The sequence below is a fragment of the Antedon mediterranea genome, chromosome 1 (assembly GCF_964355755.1).
Source record: "Antedon mediterranea chromosome 1, ecAntMedi1.1, whole genome shotgun sequence".
Lineage (NCBI taxonomy): Eukaryota > Metazoa > Echinodermata > Crinoidea > Comatulida > Antedonidae > Antedon > Antedon mediterranea.
This window is the reverse complement of record NC_092670.1, coordinates 7,900,516-7,927,949: the sequence shown is the minus strand read 5'-3', so window position 1 is coordinate 7,927,949 and position 27,434 is coordinate 7,900,516. Positions and strand designations below refer to the sequence as shown.

At 34.6% G+C, this 27,434-nt stretch overlaps 1 protein-coding gene and 1 long non-coding RNA gene across 2 annotated transcripts; both read left to right on the top strand.

Moving 5' to 3' along the window:
* Positions 1-1,033: 1,033 nt before the first annotated feature.
* On the top strand, positions 1,034-27,095 carry LOC140055301 (uncharacterized). Its single transcript, XR_011846657.1, has 3 exons — positions 1,034-1,209; positions 18,324-18,429; positions 26,421-27,095. It is a non-coding gene; the product is annotated as an uncharacterized lncRNA (long non-coding RNA).
* Positions 2,354-5,248, top strand: LOC140055160 (uncharacterized). Its single transcript, XM_072100401.1, has 3 exons — positions 2,354-3,535; positions 3,799-3,984; positions 4,271-5,248. The coding sequence occupies exons 1-3, from the start codon at positions 3,236-3,238 to the stop codon at positions 5,084-5,086; spliced, it is 1,302 nt and encodes a 433-aa protein (XP_071956502.1). The 5' UTR covers positions 2,354-3,235; the 3' UTR covers positions 5,087-5,248.
* Positions 27,096-27,434: the final 339 nt, after the last annotated feature.

Here is a 27,434-nt window from a genome sequence, read left to right as displayed (position 1 = left end):
ACAAAGGGTAGCGGAAAATACATGCCAATCATCGGTTTGAAAAGGTCGACATCGGTTGTAACTCTCTTTCTCTCTCTCTAAACTTAGTTCAGGAACATATACATTAAAACAGTACACACATGCATAAACTCTGCATATCATCAAATGACTTCGACTGACAACAACCAAATCATTTAAATAGGCACAAATGTTCTGCTAAACTAACATAGACTGTATTGATAACGGGTGTGTGGATGTGGTGTGTGATGGCCTAGAGAATTTAAATGGTTATGAAGTATTAACTTATGCAGAATAACAAGAAATTAGTATTTCTGGGTATATGCATAGAAGTCAATTATATAGCTATAGGCCCATAAATAATAACTTGGTACAGATCTCTAGGGTTGGTTAGAAAAATAAACCTTTTAAACAATCATCTAGTTAACCAATAAATTGTTCGCCTGAATGCATGAGTTTCATGAAATTTAACGGATGGGCGGACCTTATCTCGGCGTCTGAACCCATTTTTGGCATTGGTTGTTCATCATAGACTGAATTTTAACAACCTGTTTAAAATTATGTAGCCTAAATTAAATACTGCCCTCTAGACTAATTAAAAGTAACTTGATTTATCCCTCTAGAGTAGATTTCGGTATAAGTTCAAATTTAAGTTTACATCAAAGTACTGTATCAATGTCATGATAAAAACATATTATTATCCATAACCTAATTCCCATAGAGATTTTGGGTAGCCTTCATCAGTGTAGGTGAGAGTATGGAAAGAAGATAATTATAAATGTTCGAATAAAAAAACAATTTAGTCTCTTACCAAGACGTTATAGTCTTCACTCTACGTGTAGTGTTTACTGTCAGTATTTATCTCATCTCAGTCCTCATGCAACAACAAACAAAAACAAACTATTTGTTTAAAATATGTATCATATTTAATCTGGGACGGTGCGACTACATACGTCAGTTGAAAAACCACCAGTTTCACTACACCTGCACAATCTCATTTGCATAACAACGCAGGCATATCAGGCCGTGTCGTACAACTGCGATGAGATATATTTCTCTTCTAAACACGTAACGAAGAGAATTATCAAATCTCCGAGTAGGAATACATGCACCTGCATATCACACATTATGCAAATGATTATGCATTTACTGTAATCAGAAAGCGTATTTTAAAGTAGGCCTAAAGAAGTGAATATTCAACGAAAACAGCAGGTAAGTATACTACATTGTGTAATAACTAGAATAGGTACATGAACGTGTTAGAGCCAAAACATGTTTAAAGGGCCTTTCACAACTGCTCCGGCACGGTTCCGGTCCGGCGGCGCCGGAAAATCCAATCGAACGTGAATGCTTCGTTTTCACGCGGCTACGCGCATATCGATTGGCGCATAGCCGCGTGGAGCGTCGTGAAAACGAAACATTGATGTTCGATTCGCCGGACCGGAACCGTGCCGGAACAAATGTGAAAGAACCTTAAGATAAATCGGTTTTTGCACTTTATAGCAGTCATTCCTATTTTCAAATCATCGTCTAATGTGTTGGGCCACGTCGACGACAGAACAGAGCCTCTATGTCAGGGCCGAAAATGTTATTCGATGAGTGTTCTTGTAAGATCCTATTTAGTAGTAGTATAGTAGTATGTTTCGATAGACTCTATTTTAAAATATCTAGGCCTATATAGAAATAATTTTATTTCGGCTTGATATAAAACGGTTCTCAACGAACGACTTTAAAATGAAATAAAGGATGTGATTAATAACAATAGAAAGACTTTTAGTATAAATTATTAGTATTGGTCGGTTAAAAAAAACAGGTATAGTGCGCACCAAGTGTTACCAAGTCGTTCCAACTCGAAGTTAATACTTTGTCTCTGGTTGATGTAATGAACTATAGAGTCAGACTGTTATTCAAGTAAACCTCATTTTCACTTTTATCAAACGACATTTCTTGACTTGGTTCATGGATATAACCGAATTATCTTTATTAAGGCCACAGCAGGTTTAACAAGTGGAAGGGCTAATGTATCTTTTCAATGTTGAAATTAACTCTTCATAAGAAGGAAATCAACCAAAATTAATGATTATTAACAAATTAATTGACTCTAATCCAATAAATCAATGCCTTTCAAGCGTTATAATATTTATTTAGGCTCATTTAAAAGCACAGTGTGGAAAAGTGGGTTCAGAAAAAAACCAAATATTGTGTAAATTTAATTAACATAGTATTTTGTGAGTGATAAGATCTGACATGCGTGGTGGCCTATAACTAGCCTACAGTAGCCATCCTCTCGGATCGCAAATTGTCCGTATCCCATTGCACATTATGTTATTTCTACCATGTTACAGTACAGCTAAAAACTACTGCAACGTTACCCACGTTCTAGCTTCGTGGCTACTTCGTGGCCACGCGTGGTACTTCGTGGCCACGCGTGGTACTTCGTGGCAACGCGTGGTACTTCGTGGCCACGCGTGGGAATTCGTAACCTCAATAAACAGTTCCCACGAAGTACCACGTGTTCTCACGAAGTACCATGCGTTACCACGCGTCACCACTCGTAGGCTTCGTAGCTCCGATAAACAATAATCGAACGAGTACCACGTTGGCCTACACCTATGAATTTTGTTTATAGATTTTCGTAAAACCACTAAACAATCCTAGGATGCAAAATGTTTGCGTCCAACAAGGTAATAATGCTGTAATTGCACTCATGTTTCAACCGGTAAATTACACAAACCTAGTCTACAGTACTTCTGTACATTAATAAATAGGCCTACACTGGCCTACTGTAATTGTTACTGAGGTCAATAGTTCGTAATTTACCGTAAGTCACGTGGTGTGTAGGTGGTTACCATTAATAACGAAGTTTTGTATATAGAAATAAAATGTTTATGTGTTTTAAAATAAATTGTATCGCTGTGTATTTTGTATTTTAATGCGGTAAATAAAATAAGCGAGTTTTTGTCGGCTACACATTCATGAGTTTCAGTTCTGTGATTTTTGTAAGTTATTTTTATCGACAGCTCCCTTTGTTTCGGCGCTTTTTTATGGTTACATAAAAACAAAGGGATGTTTGATGTGTGCGGCATTGTTCGGAGGGGCGGCAAGCGCGCACAATTCATGTTCTTCAGTTATTGTATTATATTGTTCTTCGATTTTGTTTATGTTGCCGCTCAACAAGTATAAAAACTAGCTGATAACTGGTGTTTGTCATCATTTAATATTTACTATCACTTACAAAATGTCGACGTTTAAAATTGGGAGCAGCATCCAGGCCATCGATAAGGAATGCGGGATTTGGCTAACGGGAAAAATTAAAAAAATAGACGGAAGGCGAATACTGATACAGTGGGCTGGATACAGTAACTCATCATGGGTAGCGAGCGATTTTGTTAGAAGTCCATTACGCAGACGAATCATATCAGCAGCGCACGTGACTTTAAGAACACTGCAACGTGGAGATAAATTTAGAAAAACCATCCCAAGTGGAGGATTATCACCGCCATTAGTTGTGGAAAACAACGATCCGTTTCTTTGTGAGGTAAGATGTTATTCTTGTTATTTACTTTCTTGTTATTTAATTGATTATCCATTTTTGAAACGGACAAGCATTTTAATTTTGTCTTTACATTTTAATTTTAACATTTACAAACTACATGTAATATTCCATAGTTTGTGGCGACTGACACATCAATAAATAAATTTAATATAATTTCCTGTTGTTTTCAATGATTTTTTTTTATGGTATACATTTTCACTATTTTGATATGTTTGTTAAATTTTGTTGTTTTTACTTCTTTTTAGATTAATACTTCGATTGGCGTGACGGTCAAATACGAAAGCATCGCTGGAGAATTGGTTCAGAGCGACGACGATGATGATGATGACACTGATGATGCCGTGGTGAATGATGATAGAGATGATGGTAAGAAACAACATGATTATGGAACGAAACCAAAGAAGAGGAAGACTGTTAATGTTGAGAAACCAGTAAGTTAAACATTTTAAAACTCATTTTTTAAATGTTATTCCCATAATTTAAAAAGTTGTTTTATTTCCCTTATTTGATATTATATTACATACAGATTTAGCTTTCTTCCATAGACCCACCACTATTGGTTGACAGTAATTACTACTAGAATTAATCACATTGTTTATTGCATCCACTTGTGGTTTTCCAAAATTCATCGTAAAATTCATCTTATGCTTGCGCGCTAATTTACATTATTGGTTTTTGTTTTATAATGTTCTATGTATTATTTTCTTTTCTTTACAGGCTGCATGTGTTCGTGAAATCGTTACCGATGTTGTAAGGACTGACGACGTTGGAGATGATTGGCAATATGACGTGTGCCCTTTAAACACCGCTGATGACCGAATGAGTACGATGATAGCCAGATATGAACAGGACACAGGAAAAGACATCACTTTATCAGCCACTGCATGGAGGGACAGCGACGACTCGAACACTGATGCCATCACCATAGCCACGTTAAATGATCGGGTTCGTGAACTGGAGGCAGCGAATCTAACTCTGACCAACACAGTAGCTACCCAACAACGCGAACTTGACCGTCAATCAGCCGACTTACTTGCCATTCACCAAAGACTATCATCAATTGAATCACGACCTGAACCACAGCAACGGCAGATACACCAACCATGGTTACCTTCGACGACAGCACAACCAATCATTCAAACTCCTCCACCACCACCAACCGCTACTCCATCAAGACCCAGCGTACACCCACCAAGACGACTAAACTCAGAAGATGACCTACCACGTAACCTGATTCTAAAACTTCTACGCGACCACGAAGACACGAAGAAAGTATCGAAACATCTGCTTGGATTTTATTTCACCGAAGAAGAACGACTACGATGCAACGTAAGCGGTACTCGGGATGCAGAACAACTGGACGTGGAACGAATGGATATCGTACGACAACAAACTTTCAAGTATTCTCCAGTCGCGAAAGGATTAGAACATAAGGTATGGAGATCCTGTGAAATTTCATTCGATGCTGCTAGACGAAACAGAAAACGCGATTTAAAGAGACTCTCTTCACTAGATAATGTAATTAGAGATTAAGTAAATTTAAGTGTTTAATTTTTGTAATTTAGTATTTTAAATGTTTACAAATTGTCCGAATTTTATTTAGTATTTTATTGTTAAATATTTTCTTTTACTATAGTTAATAAATTAATGTTAAAACGCGATTTAAAGAGACTCTCTCTTCACTAGATAATTTAACTAGAGATTAAGTACATTTAAAATGTTAAGTATAATAATGTTTAATTATTTTATTTAGTATATAAACGTTTACAAATTGTCTTTAATTTAGTCTTTTACTGTATTTATAAATTAATGTTATATTTTTGTATGTCAGTTTAAATGTTAATAAATCAAAACGTTTATTACTTTAACATCAATGTTTAGTATTTATAATTTAATCATTTCTTCCTAACTAACAGAAAATAATAATAAAGATAAAAAAGAGCTTCATTTAACAGTATGACTCATTTCATTACAGTTGCGCCTATCATTGTTTTAAACGTCGCTTTGTATTATGTATTGTTACAAAAAGAAAAGGTATTATTATCATAATAGTACCGCTATTGTTATTTGTTCTTCTGGGGTTTGTGCTTACAATGTACAGTACGTAAAGGTGTCGATAAAGAGATTTAAAATAAAACATATACTGTATAGGGTATAAGTAATGTGGTAATAAAAAAAATATAGACCAAGTAAATGCTATCAAATTTCTTTCGTATTTTTTTAGCCCTGAAAAGGGCTGTTTGGTTTGCGATGAATAAACTTCAATATCCGGTTGCTTTGCCTTCTCTTCTGATAACGGCCGGGATAACCTTTCTCAAGTGGCTAATATAGGTTTGACATAATTCTGGAGTCATGTTAGTTGTCCAAAACGTTTTGATACCACAAATCAGTTCATCTTTTGTATGTGGCTTATGAAATCGCCGCAAGTAGTCTTTGAGTTGATGCCACACTAATTCGATCGGGTTTAGGTCGGGGCTCTCTGCCGGTGTCTTCCACCAATATATATCATTATCTTTCATGAAGGTTTTCGTTGCATTCGCCGTATGCTTTGGATCATTGTCCTACATGAAACGATATCCATTCGGGTAGTTTAGGCGGGCATATGGTATTACTGCTTTCCCTAAGATTTCGTTGATGTAGAAATCTGTCCTCATGATTCCGTCGAATATAACAATCGGCATAGAACCGGTTCTGGAAATACCAGACCAAACATGAACTTTCACAGGATGTTTGGGTCTTGGCTTTAGCTTTGGTTGTTCATCTAGTTTTCGGAATGATATTCTTGCATGATGATCCAATTCAATTGTGCATTCATCGGTGAATATAACATTACGAAAATTCTCCTTGTTTCTAATACACGTTAATGCATAGTGAAAGCGATCCACTTTATTTGGCTGCCTAATGAGCTGACAATATCTTGTACCTTCGCATCTCCAACCTAATTTGCGTCGCGTTTTTTTAATAGTTGCTATGGATAAACTTACGTTAGTTTTATTCATAAAAACGGCTTGCAACTGCCTGGCAGTCATTTCATCGTTCTCGGCCATAGCTTTGTCAATGATGTCAAGGTGTTCATTCGTTACGATATTAGGACGTCCGGATCGTGGACGGTCACTAATTTGTTTAAAATTATTAAATCGCTTTATAATTCTTGATATTGTCGATTTATGAACGTCATAACCTTCAGTGTGTAGGATTTCCAATATCTTTGTTAGTTTGTACCCCATATGATGGTAACGAACGATCCTTGATCGGATATGAGATGGCGTTTTTGACATTATAAATGGAATGAACGTATGCTTACAACTGACCAGAAATGATAAATGACAGCAATTACAGTGCATTATTAGGGAGTTAACTAACATGATTGTACTCCGCATTTCAATAGATAATTTAAATTTCAATAGATATTAACAATGACTGTAATGACTAATAATACACATTGATTTACCCTTACATATTTGGCGTAAATGTAACAATTATACTGTACGCTTATCGAGGAAAATCATGATTGACTTTTTAAAACATGCATTACATTAATTTTTCAGTTTATTTTTTGTTTAAAAAATTTCCCCGAATATTACCCATTTGGTGTTTTGTATGTTATTATATTGATATTATTCTGGTCAAATAAATAAACGAAACGAATCATTTAGAAACACCAGCCATGATACAAATGTCAGTGTCAACCTCCTAAGGAGTAATAGGACAAAGTTCACAACTACAAAGTCTACATGGGAATAGGTCTAGGCCTATAATTATTTATCACAGGGGTCCCAAGTCTACCGCTACTCGCGGTAGTCTACCGCTTTTAGTACCCATCTACCGCGCTACCGCTATCTTGACGTTTTCTACCGCATTTTGATTTTTTTACCGCATTTTCAAATTTCCCCATATTTTTGACCAAATTGATTTACAGTTACACCCAGGCTCAGCCCAGGTTCAACAATAGTCAATAACCAGACAAAAGTGAGGCACGATGTTGAAACAATGTCTATTCATGCAGTCTCCGTGGTCTATTATTGTATTTATTATTTGTATGCACTGCCTTTGTTAAAACCGTAACAATAATATAACGCCGCGATAAATATAAACATGCACGGTACTACACGCGGGACGACATGTAAAAAAAAGAAGCGTGCAACCAACCGTGAATTAATCACGTGGTAACCGGAATACGTGATTATCAATTTTGGGAGGATCCAAGTTTTAACTAAATAAACGCTTTGATTACACAGTGGTTCAGACACGTTTTGAATAGTTATTACATTTTTAAACACCCTCATAATTAATGGACTCTACCAATGTTGATCCGCTGCATGCAAAGAACAAATCGCACATCGCACGAGGTTGTTGAGGCGGTGTTTTATTTGGTTTTTGTAAAGGCATGAATTCGCCAAGCAAGTAGGCCTACGTTTAATAAAAATTTACCTAAGATTGTCGTAAGCTCTTTTGTTAAAACTTGTTATTTATATAGCAATAATCCACCTGTTCCGGCATGCACGCTTGGCCTCTCTAGCCTAGGCCTACTCTTCGATCGATCGATGTCGCTGGTGGGGAATTTCCCAGCGATAAGAAATCGGCGAAATAGCTCATAAAACGGCCTACATTTTAATGTGTAATTACGTATGGATAAAACAATATAAAACTCAATGTTTTTCATCTGAAATAATATGTTAACTCGCGTAATGTAGCATAAGACGGAATAAATAGTTATTTCGATTGTTTTTGGGTTTAAAAATGGTAGCTAGCTAGGGCCTAGTAGAAGCCCTAAAGGCCTAGGCCTGTGCCTAAAAAAATGAGTAAATTCTATTGGGCAATATACTATCATGCGTAAATATTGTACATTATGTAATTAAGTTAAATTATTTTATATACTGAATTTTAGTTAAAATACAGTATGTATTTTTTAAATTCTTTGTACTGAGGATGTGTCCAAAAAAAAATAAGAATGTAAAAATACTGATGGATAAACCTATGTAAAAATTAAGCCAACTTATGTGTAAATATTGTACTAGGCCTATATGTAACATATTTAGTTAATTAACAGACGTAAACGACGCTTGTTGATTTTCGATTCCCCGCGCGTTGACTTTCGACGCCCCGACGAATTGAATGTGGTTCACGACAAAATCTCCTGCGAATGGACTTTCCGAAGTTGGGACCTCTGTTATCATATCAAATGTTATGACGATAAAACGTGCAGGCCTAAATATACTGTATTTGTAGCCTAATTCCCGTCATTTTAAATTGCAACTACGTTAAAATATACTCATTAGCTCATTAAAAAAACAAACGGCTATACGACGCGAGGTTAATGCCTGATCGTCCGTAGGCTACATAAAGGTATCCTGTAGTACGTATGTTGTATACAGATCTCCTCGCCTAGCCATCTACACTAATGACACACACAATAGAATCTTCACCCCAAAAACACGTTCGTGGGACCGCGTGGAAACGCAATCAAGAAACAATTCGTTTCGTAGAATCACAATCAAAATATAATGCCTTTCGTGGGAGCTCGTGGGAGCGCGTGGGAATGCGATCAAAGAACAATACCTCTCCTAGAATCGCGATAAAAAAACAATGGCCTTCGTGGGAGCGCGTGGGATCGCGATCAAAAGACAATACATCGTAGGTTCAACAATGCCCCACGCGTGGGCTACGAAAGGTTACGCGTGGGAACGAAGCAGTAATTATTAGCTGTACTGTAGGTCTACTGGTATGTCAATCCAACCATTAGACCTACACGTAAATAAGAACGATATTCTGTATTTTTTTTATTTACATATTTCAAGATTTGACAAATAGGCCTTACAATTTAATTATAAAAATATTTTAAGTCATAATTATTTTATTCAGATAACATTAATTATATACTTCGGGTTTATTCAACTCATCACCATGACGTCACGTGATGTGATGCATCGGAAAGTCTTCAAGAAAGTAATTAATCAAATTTCCGTTAATTAATAGGTGTAAAAAAGTTATATCTGCGATCTTTCATTCTCCACTAACTAGCCTGCGGTAACATAAACATTAAAAATATGGTATAGATAATTAGAATGTCCTTAGAAGCTAATGATGAAAAACGAGACCTGGATTATGAAAGAAGGAAATTAGGCCTAAAGAAGGTAAATGGATGGGGAGGAAGATTTAGTCGTGCACTGACCTAAGTGCTCAGTACATTCTGCTACGGTTGTAGCTGGTCTTTAAGAAATGACTATAGTAGGCCTAAACGATGCAATGTGGAGGACTGATCAGAAATATTTTCTGAATGTTCTTATAACGTGGTAATCATGTTTGTAAATGACCCAGTGGTGGATTGTGGGAGGTCTATCTTCGTTGCAGAAAAATAAGAAATTGATATTCAGTTCACTACTTTAACTAGATTCGTATGCTTTGACCAAATGGTAGTTCAAGTAGGCCTACTATACTGCTGAAACATAATTTTGTAGTACATCCACAAGGGCAAACCCAGCCTGGCGCAACCACTGTGTCCACTTTACAAACACACGAGAAAATAAATTTCATTCTAAAAAAACACGTTACATTATTTCTGCCATGTTCTTTAATGTAATAATATTGTCTGGGATCTAGCCAACCACAACAAAAAGTTAATCAGCTATATGAAGCTTACTTGGGCCACACTAAAGCTACGGAATACGAACTAATCCATAGGCCTACCCTGAATATAACTACCGGACACGCAATGTGTAGGCGTCGGCCTACATTAACTAGATATATAGCTTATTTTCCCCACTAAAATGAAAATCTGAATATGAACAACTGGGAAAATAATACTATTTTGAAAACAATAGTGCAAAATGTTAAGTTAAACTATATCATATTATTTTGTTACTGAAGCTTCAAAACAAACTAAGACCAATGTACTTTTACATCTGGTACATATAATATGACAGCTTTTGACCAATAACTGCAGTATATTGGAAAATTGAATGCAGTGGTTCAGTAAACCTAGAGATCTATTCCTGTTATCACATGGTCTTCAATTGTTCAAATGTAGACAGATATATATTAACTGCGCATGCGTAAAAAAAGAATCCAGGCACGATTAATAACAGGACTGCCAAATCCCGTAATCTTAAACCCAGAATTATAATAAAAAAGAACTAAATCAAAAACAATACCATGTCGCAAATACATTACGGTTAATAGACGTTATCATTAATGATTGATTTTAATTTTAAGTGTTTATAGCTAGGCCGTCGTTCACTCTTTATGACAGTTTGACTAGTCTCTAGATCTGCACCAAGTTCAGTCACCTTGCATAAAACAGCATCGGAAACAGTATCATTTGAAATAATCTAATTGAAATAATCGGTTTTGAGGTCAGTGTATTTATCAGTCGATGAGTTGAAACATTCTAGGCTCAAATCGTAGAACCACAGTTGATACGTATTGTGCTGTTCATTTGTGTTTGCCATTAACATGTTTATTTTGTGAATTATCAATTATAGTAATTCAAACATTTCAGAAAAACAAACATCTCATTGTGTCAAACATTGATACGTCCATAATGGCGGTGTCGTATCTAACGCAATGTGTACAGTAAGCCATTCGCGGTGCTCCGCTAATGGTGTTTAATAATACCGCGTGATTTTCTTTCTCCTTGGAGGGAGCAGCTGATTCGTTCATTGGTCGTCGGCGTCCGGTGTCCAAAATCACTGATGCATTACGTGAATACTGGTGGCGCTTCTTCTGCTTGTGTATACAGCTCTAAAAATGTATTTATCCGTTGAAGCAACTGTAAGCTTTCTCTAATGACTTTTTAATTTGCTTTCATATTATATCATTAACGATTGATACCAGGACTTCCCCCACACAACCACAAATGACACATATCGTACTTCTTCAACCTTCAAGCTATTACCATGGTATAACAACAGAAATACGAGACACGATCAAACGTAATAGTAAATAACAGCAAAACTCTCAAAACTTTTCCGAATTTACATAGTACTACTTGGAAGACGTTAATTCAGTTAAGCAATAGTTCGCCAAGGAGGTATAACGAATTTCAAATGGGGTTTTTAAACGTCAGTACATCGGGAAATGTGCGTTCCCGCTTACGCCCGGTGGAGTATACGTCAATTATGAGTTAAAATAACTAATCATCATTCTTAATCATTAGAAAATATTACGTTTATAGCCACACAGTCATAGCGGACTTATATTCTCTTTTGAAATGTGTTTGTGTACAATAAAAAAGAAAAAAAAAAGTTACGCCCAGTAACTCGGTCAACATGTGCTCATTCAGCGGAACCACCGGAGTTAAAGATGAACCGATTTCACCCGTTCATGGTCTTTTGGTGGTTTACTTTTTAATCATGGAGAAATAATGAGTTAGGCTTAACTTATTTCTACATGCTTTAACCATGGAGAAATATAGGCCTATTTTACCGTAACGTATTTCTCCATGTTTGTAAAATCTCTGTTATAGGCCTAAATCCCAGATGTCAAAAGTGAATCCTTTAAATGAATTTGGTTTAAAATTTATCTTCATTACCAGTTCATCAATTCATCACAAAATAATATTCCTAGTTGTAAGTAACCAAACCAAGAGAAAAAATCGAATAAAATCTGTAAAATTCTAAGCTTTAAAAACTATAATTAAAAAAGTAGGAAGCATCTATAATACATTGAAGTAAGGTATATATTTTAAGTGACAGATGCTGTTTTTTCATTGTACAAATTATAAACAAAATAACTAATTAAAAATAGTAAATATAATGATAGTAAGGAAGGCATATATACTGAAAGTTGTATTTCACATTCCCTGCCACCTACTTATAGTAATTTCTCTAAACGTGCAATATTTCAATACTAAAAACGTTGGTAACCTTAGAACACCAACATTTACTTTAAACACCATACTGATCTGCAAATAGACAAATTCCCTAACTTATAAATAACTTGCTTGATTCTGAATTGTTTTTGTTAAACTTAAACTCTATTCAAATGTTGCAATAAATATATTTTGTACAAAAGAAAAAGGTATACAGAATAAGAACATTCCAATGAATTCAAAGATAAGTACATACGAATATAGTTTTCTTTTTTGTGAATCGAATTTTCCAGCCGAAATCATTATTTTTACCAAAGTCACCGCCAGATTTTACATTTCACAATGCTTTGTCAATTGTCGGTAATTTGATAAGCCTGATATCCTGTTTGGTAATTGTCATGGTCATTTGGTCAGTCTGTTTGATACTGGTGACCGGTACCGGTTATTAAATTCGGTATTTTTGAAAAAAAACCTGCTGAATATTCGGAAATAGAGAACATGTCGCGTGCTCAAGTATGACTTGTTACCTGTTAAGTGTTTGCGAAGGAAGTGGCCAGTGTGCTAGCATGGAATGTGCGGTTTGGACCGGTAATCCTTAAATATTTCTGTTATTAGTGCTTCAATTCAGACCATTCCAAAGGTTAGTTAAGTAGGCCTACCATTAGGTTTACATTTGAGTAGCATACGCATTACAAGTATATCTACATCATTATATAAAAGATTGTTATCTAGATAGGATTTGCTGTAAAATAATGATATTTCTATCAATATATAATAATGACATGTATTATACTCGTAAAGTATTATAAAGGTATTTTACCCACGTGACTTGTCTAGACACTCCTGTATAATGCCGAAGAATTCAACCTTGGTAAGTCGCAAGAGGGAGACATTCGGAATTATAACTTGAAAACATTTCTCCATTTTGATGCGAAGATTGAAATAAGTTGAATATAAACACAAACTAACAGAGCTCATTCAAAATTGTATCAAATTATTTAGGGTCGGGTTTACCCGGTAATGCTTCATTGTGGTTCGAATAGTATGCCTAACAAATTTACAGAAAATTTCGAGATGTTTAATTGTAACAATGCGTCATCTAATATCTGTGGCCCCGCAGCTGTAGATCACGTTATGGTAGAGACAGCTAGACTCGTTATTATAGATCCGTCAAAAGGTAACCGAAAATATCGGTGCCATATGCGCCATAATATTTTGGCCACTTTTGCATGTCCTACCAGGGAAGATTTAACTTGTATTTTCACTCTTCAACAGTTGTATTTAGGGTTTCGTGTCCATTTTTCTTTCATTTCAGAGTTCGCTAGCTGCCCTAAGTTGAAATATCCAGGCACGTATGCAAACTACAGGGGTGATGACAGCGTGATAAGTCCCAGGGCATTACTTTAGTAGCCGTTGTTGGTAATCTCAGTGAAATTATAATATTTGTAATCCTTAAGATGGTTTTAGTCCTGATATACAATCATAGCTTCCATTTAACTTGTCTTGAATGTACAGTATTAGTAATCGTTCTGAAGTCATCAGATACCACTTTTGAGATCGTATGCATAATTATGTCACACAGGTGCACGCATTAGGGGTAAATATATTTCTAACGTCAAGGAATGGGTGAAAGTTGAAGTCAAAGTTCATTCCATCTTCACATTAATTGGCAATCAGCGTTTTCGATATTCAACTCAACAAACATTTATTTTCATCAAATTAATTCCATACAACAAACAATTGTTTACACAACTATGTAGAGCTATTTTACGTTACATTTAGGTAAAGCTTGTATTTATGTATTCCTCCTAAACGCAGTCGTCGTTAGACAAAGCGCGTCTCACCTGTGTTTTTGAGCAAGTAGGCCAAAAGATCCGCGTTTTTTTCTCTCTGAATGTTTTGATCTTTTGCTATAAGCCTCTTTAATGCGATCATTAACCGAAGCATATGACCATACCATGTTATCCTTATTTTCTTTATTTCCTTACTCGCCACTCAATTTCTCCTGTTCTTTTTTACAAATCCTCTTTTTTTTAAAATTAATATTCTACATTCAATACAGCTGATACCTATTACTCTCTTTAGAAATTTTCTTTGAAAAACATCCATTTCAGGCTGTAAAGTGATACTTTCATTTATGTATACAAAATTAATTTGATTCACCAATTGCCGTATTTGGCGATAATATTGAATAATCATAATTATAGGCCTATACAGTAGTTTAATTTAACGCACATTGACATAGTTGTTTCTAAAAATGTATACAATGTATACTAATAATTAATAACTATACCACACTCTCCTGGATATTGTGCACATTATTGATATATAATATAGAATTATGGTTAATATGAACAACATGTTATATAGGAAATAGGTGGTTGGATGTGCTCCAAAAACAAGACCTACACAACCGGATTATATCATTCGTGCCAGTGTCGTATACGCTCAGTGCATCGAACTATTATGTTTTCCCTGAGCTATCCTCCCACTTTCAGTTAGTATTTACCATGTTCTAAGAAATTCATACTTAGAGGCACATATTAATGTGGTATACATAAATTGAACTTTATGTTAGGCTTACGGTGTATTCTTATTACGTATTATAGTTTTAGAAAATCAATAATGTCAGTTCTTAGAATGATGGAAAATTCGATTTTTTTCTATAGTTATTTGCAAACATTTCTAATCGTGGACGAGGGCGCTATTATGTTGCAATAGTTGCACATTGGACATAGTGCGTAAGAGTCGTTCAAACTGTGTCATAACGTGTCATGTACAATCCACCGTTATTCAAAACCGATTTTAAGTTTAACTGTTATCTGGTATTGTACGCCCAGGAAATTTTTATTTTTATTGAAAGAAATAAATATATATTTTTTACTTGTAATATTTTTATGTCGTATTGTTGAGGGCCCCTTCAAAATCAGCTTCCGCTGGCTGGTTCACCCTCTTGAAATATGGTTGAATAAATAAATAAATAAATAAATAATAGACCTACTGTGCCAACAGTTAAATGTCCCATTCAAAGCAAATAATAAGACAACCAAGCCGTGAACCAAATGGAATAAATACAACTACTTTCATCTCCCCTGTGTTTCCACCAAATGGCTGTCAACAACCAGATGTTAACACCCCTAGGCCCTCCTTCTCTTCCGAAAAAAGGCACTGGGTGTTTAAAGTGCACACGATAGGTAAATTGGACCTCCACTTCCACCTCAAAAGTAAGACTTGTTCCAGAAGGGCTACCGTATACGGGGGAGATCTTTGAACATGGTTTGCAGCGAATCTGCCCATGCTTGAAAATGCACGCTTCAAAATATGGGTTTATTATTACCACTACCTCGTAACCGTAATAAGCATTATGCCTACATATCAGTTATATTTTAGGGTCGTAAAAAGTCCACAAAAGAAACATGCTAAGTAAAACTTAGTACTTTTCCTACATGACTTTTCTGTAGCATCACGATCTAATCGTCTACAGGTGAGTGTAGGCCTTTTGATCAGAATCACGCAATACGAACTGATTAAAAACGCGTCCCGGAAGTTCGACCGGGTGACGTAACTTGTTATATCTCATGGAGTAAATAAAACCCACTAAATGCGTAATACTAATCTTTTGAATCCCAGAATGGTAGAAACAAGAAACGTATCCCTACTTCGTTATATGAACGTGACTTCTTATTGTCTGTTTCCTGTTGATTTGGCATCTGACGTGCTTTTTAATCGATATATTTCATGTTTATGTTAATACCTAACACAGAATTATTCAATTATTCAAATATATACGACCAAAGATCCGTTTAATAATCATCAAAACATCAATTTAACAAGAAAAGTACTTCGAAGTGGTTTTCAGATTGTCCATTAAGAGCTTTAATGGATTGGCGGACTTTAATTGTAACATTGAGCTGTCCGTATCCATCAATCGTAATATATTGAAATTAAAATGATTAAAGTGCGGGGAATTTTTTTTTCAACCCGATCTTCTTCGAGAAAACACAATAAAGTATAATCGGTTACAGTTTGTAATTATTTCGCTAAAGAAATATTAAAGAAATATTATAAATAGTAGAAATCCATATTATGTAATTGTTTATTTCAGATATGTTTGTATGTTAATTGGCAAACAAAATATATATATTATTCGTTTTGCTCATTGCAAGATCATGTCTATTTTTTTCAATATTATATTTGAGACCTTACAAAACCTTATTGAATTCTCGAGTTAACTTTATCTTCAATATGCGCCAAAATATTAAATAGCACGCCCTCTATCACTCTCTGAAAGTATTACGCAGAACTTATATTCATTTGATCGAAGCTAATCAGAAAGACGTGTATTATATCTTAACCAGGGAAGAGTGAACTTACACTTTTCCCTGATCTTAACCCTAACTTTGTAAGTTGAACTGCAGTTGAACTTTTCCTCTATTTGACGAGTTATGAATATTGAAAATAATCATATTTCAATTAGTATCATAATTGGATCAATATAATAATAACTTGAATTCCTAGAAAGACCTGAAAACACAGTTGATTTGTAATTCATTTGGATTGTTTTAATATTAAACAAACACATCTTGACATCAAAGTGTCATCACACATTTTCAGTAAGCCGTTAATTTTTTTGGCAAACGGCTGGAAATAATTATAGTGAACCTGTTAAGATACAAACTGAAGAAACAATAATATTTGTAACTTAACAATGTTACAAATATAAGAACCCGTATAATTAATTGTACCGGTATTTATAACTACTTGGATTCGCTTTGCGTCAGGGTGTTGAGTAATTGCTCAGATGTTTGCCCTACTCTGAGACAAGATCTTGAGGTCGTGGGTTCGAGTCTCACCCGAGATACATGCGGATTTGTTCGCAAATGTTTTAAATGCACTTAGCATAAAGTAAAATCGCGTCCGAGTAGGACAAACATCTGGTCCTGGTGAATTTTACCAGCTTTGACATCATGATTCGCATTCTGTGTATAATTGTTTACTTATTATTAATTATTCATAATAGTTTTGGCTGTATTTTTACTTTTCTTTGAATGAATCACTCCTCACTGAGTAGCCTATTACTCTTCATGAGTAAATCCTACTCTTCTCCCTGAGTAAATATCGACACTCTTCCAATAGTAAATCTCACTCTTCCAAGAGTAAATTTCACTCTTCCAAGAGTAAACCTCACTCTTCCAAGAGTAAATCTCACTCTTCCAAGAGTAAATCTCACTCTTCCATGAGTAAATATCACTCTTCCAAGAGTAAATCTCACTCTTCCATGAGTAAATCTCAGTCTTACAAGAGTAAATCTTACTCTGTCAAGACAAATTTCACTTGTCCACTCTTTTCTCCGTTCGGTCCATATCTTGGGTCCTTTACGAAGAAGATTGGACCTACTCTATCGTTTGGAGTATAATAACGTAACGATACCAATTATTTGTGTTCCTTTAATTTTAAGTAATACGTTTGACAGATAATCTATTTGACTGGTATTAGGAAATGTATACATATAGATCGGAAGTAATCCATGCATAATAGTTAAAATAATAAGTTAAACCGATTATTCAAACAATATTAGCTTCCTTATTGGAACCACAATATAATAAGGGGATGTGGCTGCAGTAACAATGTTGTCCTTAACATGGATTAATATTCAGTTACCGGTATTTTATTGCATTCCACAACTCAATAGATAAGACCCTAGATATACAAGAAAAATGTAGATTTCACAATCGAAGGTTTAACGATTATTATGATGTGATGAGTATTATTTTTGTATAAAGTATTGTCACTAAAGTATAATCACTTTTCTATTGCTAATATACATAATTTATTACTACTGTATAGCCTTGCATCTACAAAAAAAGTGGTCTAATGCATTATATTGGAATGAACATTCTAGCTATCATAAGACGTCATAATTTAATTGCCTTGTATGTATTTTTAATATTTAAAACACAGATAACGATCTGCAAAACACAAATATTCGATACAATGGATGAGATGATTTGATGGTGGATTAACACAAAACAAGTAAATATAACAGAAAATACCTGATTAAGCCGTGGTAAGGTTCTAATTAACATTTTAAATTTCATTAGGTTAATAGAGTAATATTTCTTTGACAATTCAAGGTCATTAACGTCAATACAGAATGTAGACCTACTTCATCTTAATTTCTATGGTAAGTATACAATTCTCTTGTATTATGACTTAACATTTAACCGAAATTTGACTTATTAATGATTTTAATATAACTACTGTATATTCAAGTTAAATGAAGCAGACATTCCACAGCTTCGGTCTTTCTTTCTTTCTTCCTTTGTTTACCCATAAATATAAATTATAAAAATTGTAACATACAAATAATAATAATTATGTCAAGGGAAGAGCTAAATAATAGTTAAAACTAATAAAGTTTAGCCCCTAAACATTGAAATATAAATAGTTATATAAATAAATTAGGGCTACCTTTAAAAAAAATTAATATAGGCATAAGGCCTACATAAAACACTTATTTTATTTTTTGAAACACACTGTCTCTCAAATATACAGTACAGTGCTAAAGGCCTAAGTATGCATGTTTATTTTGATGAGGCTTAGTAAACGGCTTGGAACGTATTGTCATTAAAAAAAATGGATGTACATGTTTGTGCATTATCTGTTTTGGTGTTACATAATCTATAATCGATATTATTCCTCTCCACGTGGCCATGTCGGTCAACGTGAGAGTGGTCAGTAACCACAAACCGGATACCGACATTAGGAGTAAAACCCATATCATTATAATTGATTTGTTAATATTCCTCTTTATAATTTATGGGATTACCCAATGGTTACTGAAGGTTATTTTCGGTTAATAAAGTAAAAATACCGTAAAACATGGGATTGTTATGGTTAAATAGTTTAATGACCTAATACATCAATGAAATAAGATGTCAACATACGCGAAAGAAGTTTCTTAATATTCGTTTTTAACTTTTACCTATATTTTTGATTCTCTATATCTGTAGATGTCGATGACCAGTTGATCACGACAAAACGGTTATATTGTAATATTAAAGATAGTGATCTACTGCTAATACTACAATGATAAGGTTGACGATGACCACACTACGGTATTTTTTGTGATTAAGCCTAATGATGATGAAGATGATAATGATGACGCAATTACCAATTAATGCTTACCGAATGACAACTTTTTATGACAAAGATAAACTGAAAACATACCTTAAAACCATCTGAACATGTGGTGATCGTTCTACATTCAAATATGGCCACGAAGATTTTCTCTTGTCGATGAACTGAAATAGCGAAATTCACTGGAATTAAAAGTCATATTTGTAAAAGAACATGCTCAAATCATGTGTATGTTGTAGTAATTTACGAGAATTTGAATGTTTTAAAGTTAAAAATGAAAATACCAATACTCAAAGCATAACATATTGTCCATGGTGCATATCCCCTTTCTCTTTTTTTAAAGGACGATCATCAACTTTTTTACATGGCCTAATCCCATAGGCCTAATATAATTTTTTTCTAACTTCTTTGGAACAATCTACAGATTGTGTAAAATCGCTTTATAAACATGGCAACATTCTTTGGGGATATATATTATAGTATGTATATGTGTGCTGTTGATGTATATTATAGTGTAAATCAACATTTCTTTAGCCGAAATCACGGATTTCGTTAATAACATTATTAGGCCTACATTTGTCACAAATTGTAAATATCATTATGCCGCCCTCTAATAAACATGACCGACACATCGTTCTTACTATAATTACTGACGTGTTACTATTATTGAGAATTATGATACACAATTATAATTCAAACAATTTTAGAACATACATTTTCATCGTATAGTGAAACGAATTTTTAAACACAAATACATTAGTAAATCTTGATAATGTTATATTATAGTAATCACATAATTGAATAGAATTCAAATAGTAAGCCACCAACACATTTGAGACTGGCACTCGAAGTACTGTATATTCAAAATTATGATTTATAGCGCACACACATTTACTAAGTACCCTTGGCGATGAATTCATACACTAATAATAATACGATTTATATCACGTAAGCAAGAGGTATACTTGCTAGGTGTTAGGATCTCAGCTAAACATATTTTAGTATAATATAGATTTATAATGCATATTTTTTCACATGGTTCAAGGCTGAAGAAAAATGCACCTGGGACAATGTAAATAATGAAATTATGCACACTCCTTTGGAGGGCCATCTATCTTCGATTTTCAACCTTCTACTTTAAGACTCGGAACAAGAAGAAAAACAGGAACTGACTGAGTCACGGTGACTGCGACGGTACCCACTGCAACCTCCCCTCCCTCACCACCACCTCCCCCTCCACCACCACCTCCCCCTCCCCCTCCTCCCCCACCACCCCAACTGCCTACACCCATGCATAAAGCCCGATGATGAGAAAAAGCATAATTTTGAAACCTATGTTAATTCATCTATTGTTTATTGAAATAAAAGAAAGAAAGATTTATCAATCGCATCGTGATTCGTCAGATCTGTTGAACGTGATTACCATTCCGGAACGCATGAAGTATGGTCATGCATAGATGTTGTTTTGTTTTGTTGGTATACCATGATTATTGTTATTTCATTTCCATGCTTACCCGCCACAGTCAACAGAAATGCATCATAATGGATTTCTTGTTTTGTGAGGGATACCACAACTTGGTATTGTGCAACTCCTTTCAACTGAACCTTGTCGCCGATTCTACGAATCGCTGGCAATCTACGAAATACATTTTAATGATAACATATGTATATTGTACTGAACAATATTTAAGGTACCCTATATTTCCTAATATACTATGACAAGGTATGGAAATGAACTTAACATTACAATTATTCGGTTTTATCAAATAAAATTCAGAAAAAAAAGTTTATAAACTATGGTGGCGCTATTGGTATTATCGTAAAACTATATCAAACTTATTTCTAACTACGGTAATTCGATTTGTAAAAATAATACGAATTATTCCCTTTCCAATTATACAGTACAAGTTACAGTACATCAAGGGTTGTAAATAATGATAGTTCTTTTATTATAGATTTTGTTTTGCTGAACGTGCAAAAAAGGGGAGACGGTTGAGGATCGAGGGAGGTGAAGGGGAAGAAGACACGCGGGATCATTTTGGGCTTAAATGTATGCTTCTGCAATCGAGATGTACTAACTTATTGTTTATAGAACTTGAACATAATTGATGAGGTGTGTTCATTTTTGTTGGTGGCTATAATAGGAGTCGAGACAAAAACCAAACAGGGAGATTGAGGACTTGTTTTGTGGTTCTGCATTTGATCTCACATGACTGATCAGTAACAAACATTATTATGTTTTTCGAATCTTATAACTAAAAATACAATTAAGCTTATAGCCAGAATCATGTAACTAAATATACAAGCATGTAGTCAGAGGATCTTAGGAAGAGGTTCTTTTTCGACAAGGACGCTTACGTACGTTGCTTGGCAAAAAGGCCTCATGCGCTAGGCCTATCATTTACCATCACTTCCGCAGCTCTGGTCCCTAGTTTGAAAAGGGCACTTAGGAAAAGGGGGTTTCGTTCGAACCCTACAATGAAATGTAAGTCAAGTAAATAGCCTTAGAGTATTTTGAACTTAAAACCAAATGCAGAAGAGACGTTTAAATCTATCATAATGATTCATTTCCGTTTCTTGGTCCATAAACACTCGTCTCGCTTGCAAGGAACGTGATGAAACAGAGAAACAGCCATTTCATATAGTTAATTGTCACAGTGGAGTTCTGCCTGCCCCGAGCATGCAAAACAAAATACTTAACGTGTTTTTTTTTAACCCTGTATCGTCAGTAAAGGCTATTAATTAAAGGCTCTTGTGATGTGGTAATATCTGTCAATTTTTAAACTTTTCTACCACAACAACCCGCATGCACCATAAACTTGTTTCAGCCATGGAGCAACAATATGGCATAGCCGTTAAGGAAAAAGCCGATATGGAATCACCTTTAAAAAATATATATATATAATATATAGGCCCTATTTGTAAGTCCTAAAGGTTACAAAAAATAGAGGAAGTTGAAATAAAGGAACCCTCACGTTTAACTCAATACATAACCATATCAAAATTGAACTTCAACAAAATAAGGCATGTTATCAATTCTGAATAAATGCAAGGAAACTAGTTATATTTTACATAAAGTGAGAGGCTATAGTGTGGTCATTACTGTTATTCATTTTTGTCAGTGGGTTTAGATTCATGTAAATGTTGGTAGGAGACCAACAAACATGTTTACAACTTTAAAACCCTAATTTATAACTCGCCATCGGTTCTTAACTTTTTTAACGAATTACGAAATTTAGTATTTAAAATGCTTTTATACATTCTGTTCTGGTTGTTGGTTTACTGGTTCACAATGAACATATATATATATGATACAAAAATATGCTCAAATTGTTGTGTGCACGTATACACCTCTTTCACACAAAAACACCGTGGCGTCAATTCCGGAGTGTCTCCGGGGTTTTGCTTTTGGTGTGAAAGGGGTATAACTGTGAAAGTAAAACTATTTGACTGGATTTTGTATGGTTCGTGTTCTACTCTAAGATGGACTGCTGTACTGCACTAGCCTGTGGCCCGTATCTCGTTTGGTTGGTATAAGCCTAATATTGTTATGTCACATCACTTCAGGCGAGATTGATTGAGACAGTTATAGGCCTATGTCCCTAATACCTGCTCAAATCACTAAACGTGCTATGCTGTAGGCCTATTGCTGTAAGCTTGAATGTATTACGAAAACTTGCATTGTAGTTTAAAGGAGTGGTTATTGACAGCGCAATTAATAATTTTAATTTTATTGATGATGATGATAGTATTATAACAACCACAGAAAGTCACCTGGGTATAATAAACAATAAAACCCCTTTAGAATAATATTGATACAAACAGGAAGCGTTCCATAGGCTAGTCCGCATAATTGCACTTGTTGGCGGTTTGTAATTAACGAACCTGATCTGGTTGGCATGAAATCAACATTAGTAACTCATTACCGGCTTCGCGCCCCAGAGAGTATCATTCAAATTATCGTCTGATTATCAGTCGGAACGGTTCTTCCTTTTTCTTTCAAATCGGCCATTTATTGCACTGTACATTACAATTTCATGAAAATATCTCGACATTAATAAACATACTATCACGCAATGGAACGGTTTTTTTTTCTTCGTAAGACTGTTTGACGGAAACTGTCTGCCAAGCATTTCTGAAACCATTGGAAAATGATCACTGTATTAATTCAATAATGTGATATACCACGGTCAATTGTTGTGTATTAACTAACTTTAAGCTCTGTCTACACTATCACACTTTGTGATGTGATGCCCATATTTTGACATGATGATGTAGTGACATGATGATGTAGTGACATGATGATGTAGTGACATTATGATGTCATATTACTACCATACTACCATATTTGGGCACATCGCCCTTTTTTTGTCAAACTAGTTTGATAGTGTAGACAGAGCTTAACTCAGTTCTTTGATATTAATTAAATGTAGATCCCGTCATCAGATTATCAAGGTTCGTCATTGTTTGCGAAGTGTGTAAGATAAGGTAACATTCTGGAAGCAGAAATGAGAATTATGTAATCAACCAAACCTTATGCGCATGCTTAATCATTTCATCTGCATGCTTTTATCACGCGAAGTAATCGCAACCAATCAGAACACAGACGCTAAAGGATACGCGCGAATAAACTCGTCTCGTGTGGTGGAAAACAGACTTCACTTGACCCTTCTAAATAATAATCAGGCTGCTTGGTTTTATAACTACCGTACCGCATTGCTGTCATGTTTTAATGTTTTGTAAATTGTGTGGTTAGCTATGAAGTGGGCATCTGTCCTTTTTTTAGTCAATTTATTTACTCTATATTTAACTGTCAGTTTTCAGGAAATAAATGACGTCTTGCATCAGAGATAATTAAAACAGACATTAGCAACGAGGGTGTATATGCTATACAGCTTCTTAAAATCGAAAGTTCATTCAGTTTTATATACATTAATTATATAAATATGTGTACATTATAATATACTAATAATAATCATAATCGCATTTTTATATTTGTGTAATATTGGTATTTTTAGTATACAGTAGCTCTAATTTTGACGGTAAAGTTCAGTGTTTGTTTGTAGATATTATTTTCCCCTTCTGCTTTATATTGTGCACGTGTTTTTATACCGAATTATGGTTAATACCGAAATGTCTAAATATGGTAATTTCAATATTAGGGTGTAGTTAGTAATATATTGATACTTTTATTTTTGCAAATATTGGCCCTATTATAAGTGATTACACCATGTTATGATAAATAAAGTTTTTTAACAGTAACATAGGCTATAGTTATCAGACTAGAACGCTGGCTTAACATTGGTAATATAGATGGTGACTACATTATAAGGACATTCAAGTTCGGATTTTGTTTGCCTGATTACAGGAATAATTATAATAAAATAAATTCCGGAATTATAATTTGTTAAGAACAACCTTATTGATTTATCTTTGAAGTACGCCTGACTACGTATGGATAATTCACGATGCAATAATATTCTGGGAGGGTTCGAGATAGATTTATTAGTTGTTGATTGGAATAATTAATGATTGGGTGATTTAATATCGGAATTGGGGACATTACCGGATGATTAAATTAAAAAGTGGAGTCAACAAAATTAAACGTTGAAGGTAATGCGAACATTTGATGGCACGCGAGGGACTTAAAACCACCGAAGCGAAAGTACGAAATTCGCAACCATAATTAAAGGCAAAATAATGAGCAATAGAAAATGAGCAAACTCTCAATAAACACGAATGAAGACTTAGATAAGGAAGACATCTGAAATTAAATAGGCCTTGGTAAATAAGAATAATGCACTTCTGGCAGTTGTCTTATTCAGTGTATCACACAACCCTGCCTCCCCCACCAAGAAAAACCGCGCGGATAGGAACATTCGAAAGGAGTGGGTAAAGCCTGCCTGGAATACCGGCTTATATAACCCTTCACTTCTCCCACTTGGCGATATACACAACTATACTGCTGTACTTTGAGAAAAGGGCTTATCTAGAATAAAGCAACTTTTGAGTAATTTACCAAAACGTGTTTTTGTTTTTCATTACAAAAGTTTATGTAGTATTTTATTTTTAAAAATGAATATATTTTAAAAGTACATAGTTCAAAAATATCTGACACAATTATTATTTTTTTATTTTGGGGTCAAATTGCAGGTGTTGTGGAAGAACGTGCTATTTTGTTACGCAATCAACACGTATTATACCGTAGTTTACATTGTTTGAATGTTTGATAATGTTTCCTCAATAATGGAATTTCCATTGAGCAAATATATATAGGATGTATATGAAGATGGTTCTATATACCGTACAAAAGAAAATAAGAATTACTTTCAAACTGTATAAGTAATTTCTTGGTAAGTATCAGGTGTAAACATACTTATTTAGGAATTTCGATTTGTTAAAAATAGTCGAAAACGTCACTTCCGCAAAATGTACTTTGCTAAGCCACATACTAACCGCATTAACACGCAACATCTCTCCAGCTGTCAAACTAGGGTCAGAGTCGGTGTGGCTCCGAATAGTCGGATGTTAGGCTTCCCCCCAGACGATAAAGATGTGTACACATAGGCCTAGCCTATAGACATTACACAACAAATACCAATTCTAAGAGCAACACCCATTAAAAGTTTAATTAGTGCATTATATCAATGTATATATAGTTAAACACGATGATTAACTGAATTATTATGTTTAGTGAAAGATAAGTGTAGCATTATTGTCGAAAGGTATTATCAGACTATGACCTGACATTGACATATTCAAGTGGTCTTAATATTATCATCGTCTGCCAATTTTCATATTTAATTCGAAATGATGCAAGTTTATTCTTGTAAAGTGATTTTAAACGCGTGACTCAAAATTGAATCATTCGTATTATACACTACATATCAGTCCGTGTCTTTCTCTTGTATTTTTCAGTGGCTCATTTGGGGTTTTGCACGAGTTTGACAGACAGCTGTCGGTGAATTTTGGAAGCAGATTATCTACCGCATTGGCGATTGGCAATGACCTAACGGACCTCTAACAACATGAAAGTGGATTTAGCGACAAGCAATCCATGTCATCATTGAAGAATTCTTACCTCTCCTGTAGTCAACCAAAACATACTTGAAAAAAAAACATTATTCGGTGTGTACTACCAAGTATGGAATTTGTTTGTACATACAATGCAGTATTTTTTTCATACGTAACTTGCGGCTTGTGTGGTTAGTTACTTGCCTTTAACGTAATGGCCAGTGGTTCAAATCTGTGGATAACACGGAATTTGTCTCGACTGAATATTAAACTCTTCCTTTTCTTTAAGCTTCATAATAATTTTTTTAAATATTAAAATTATATGTAGGATGCAGTAAAATTCCACTAAGTACAAATTCGAGACGTAAGTACCGCCTTAAATATGGGTTTCCCCTGAATAGAGATTGGCCGTAATGTTAAATCATAATATTTCCCCTTTTTCACCCGAAATTGTCCAATTCATGTCATCTCCAAAAGAGCGATGTCACAATATATTGTTTTTATTGTAGTAGGGCTATGTTTAAACTTAAAATGCACACGCAAATGTTCTCTGGTATTTATTCATTGATATTGGTTGTGCCATCGCATGAACGACTGTGATTGGTTAAAAGTTCAAGGTTCTTGTCTCTTCCTATACTACTACGGTATCGACGTTTTAGCTAACGTTACACAATGGATTTGACGTTCGGTTTCTATTCTGGAAGAAGGCGGATAATTTCCAAATGAGTTTAAAACCTTTACAGTAACAAATTTGTATAACAAACACACGCACAAACTCTCTCACAAAATGATATGCTATTGGGTGCTATTCCATAACCAATCAGACATTGTTTTATATTTGAACAGTATACTAAAAGTTTACCTTAACATTCCGTTAAAATCCCGTAAATGTACTTACATTTCTGAACCATTACCCAC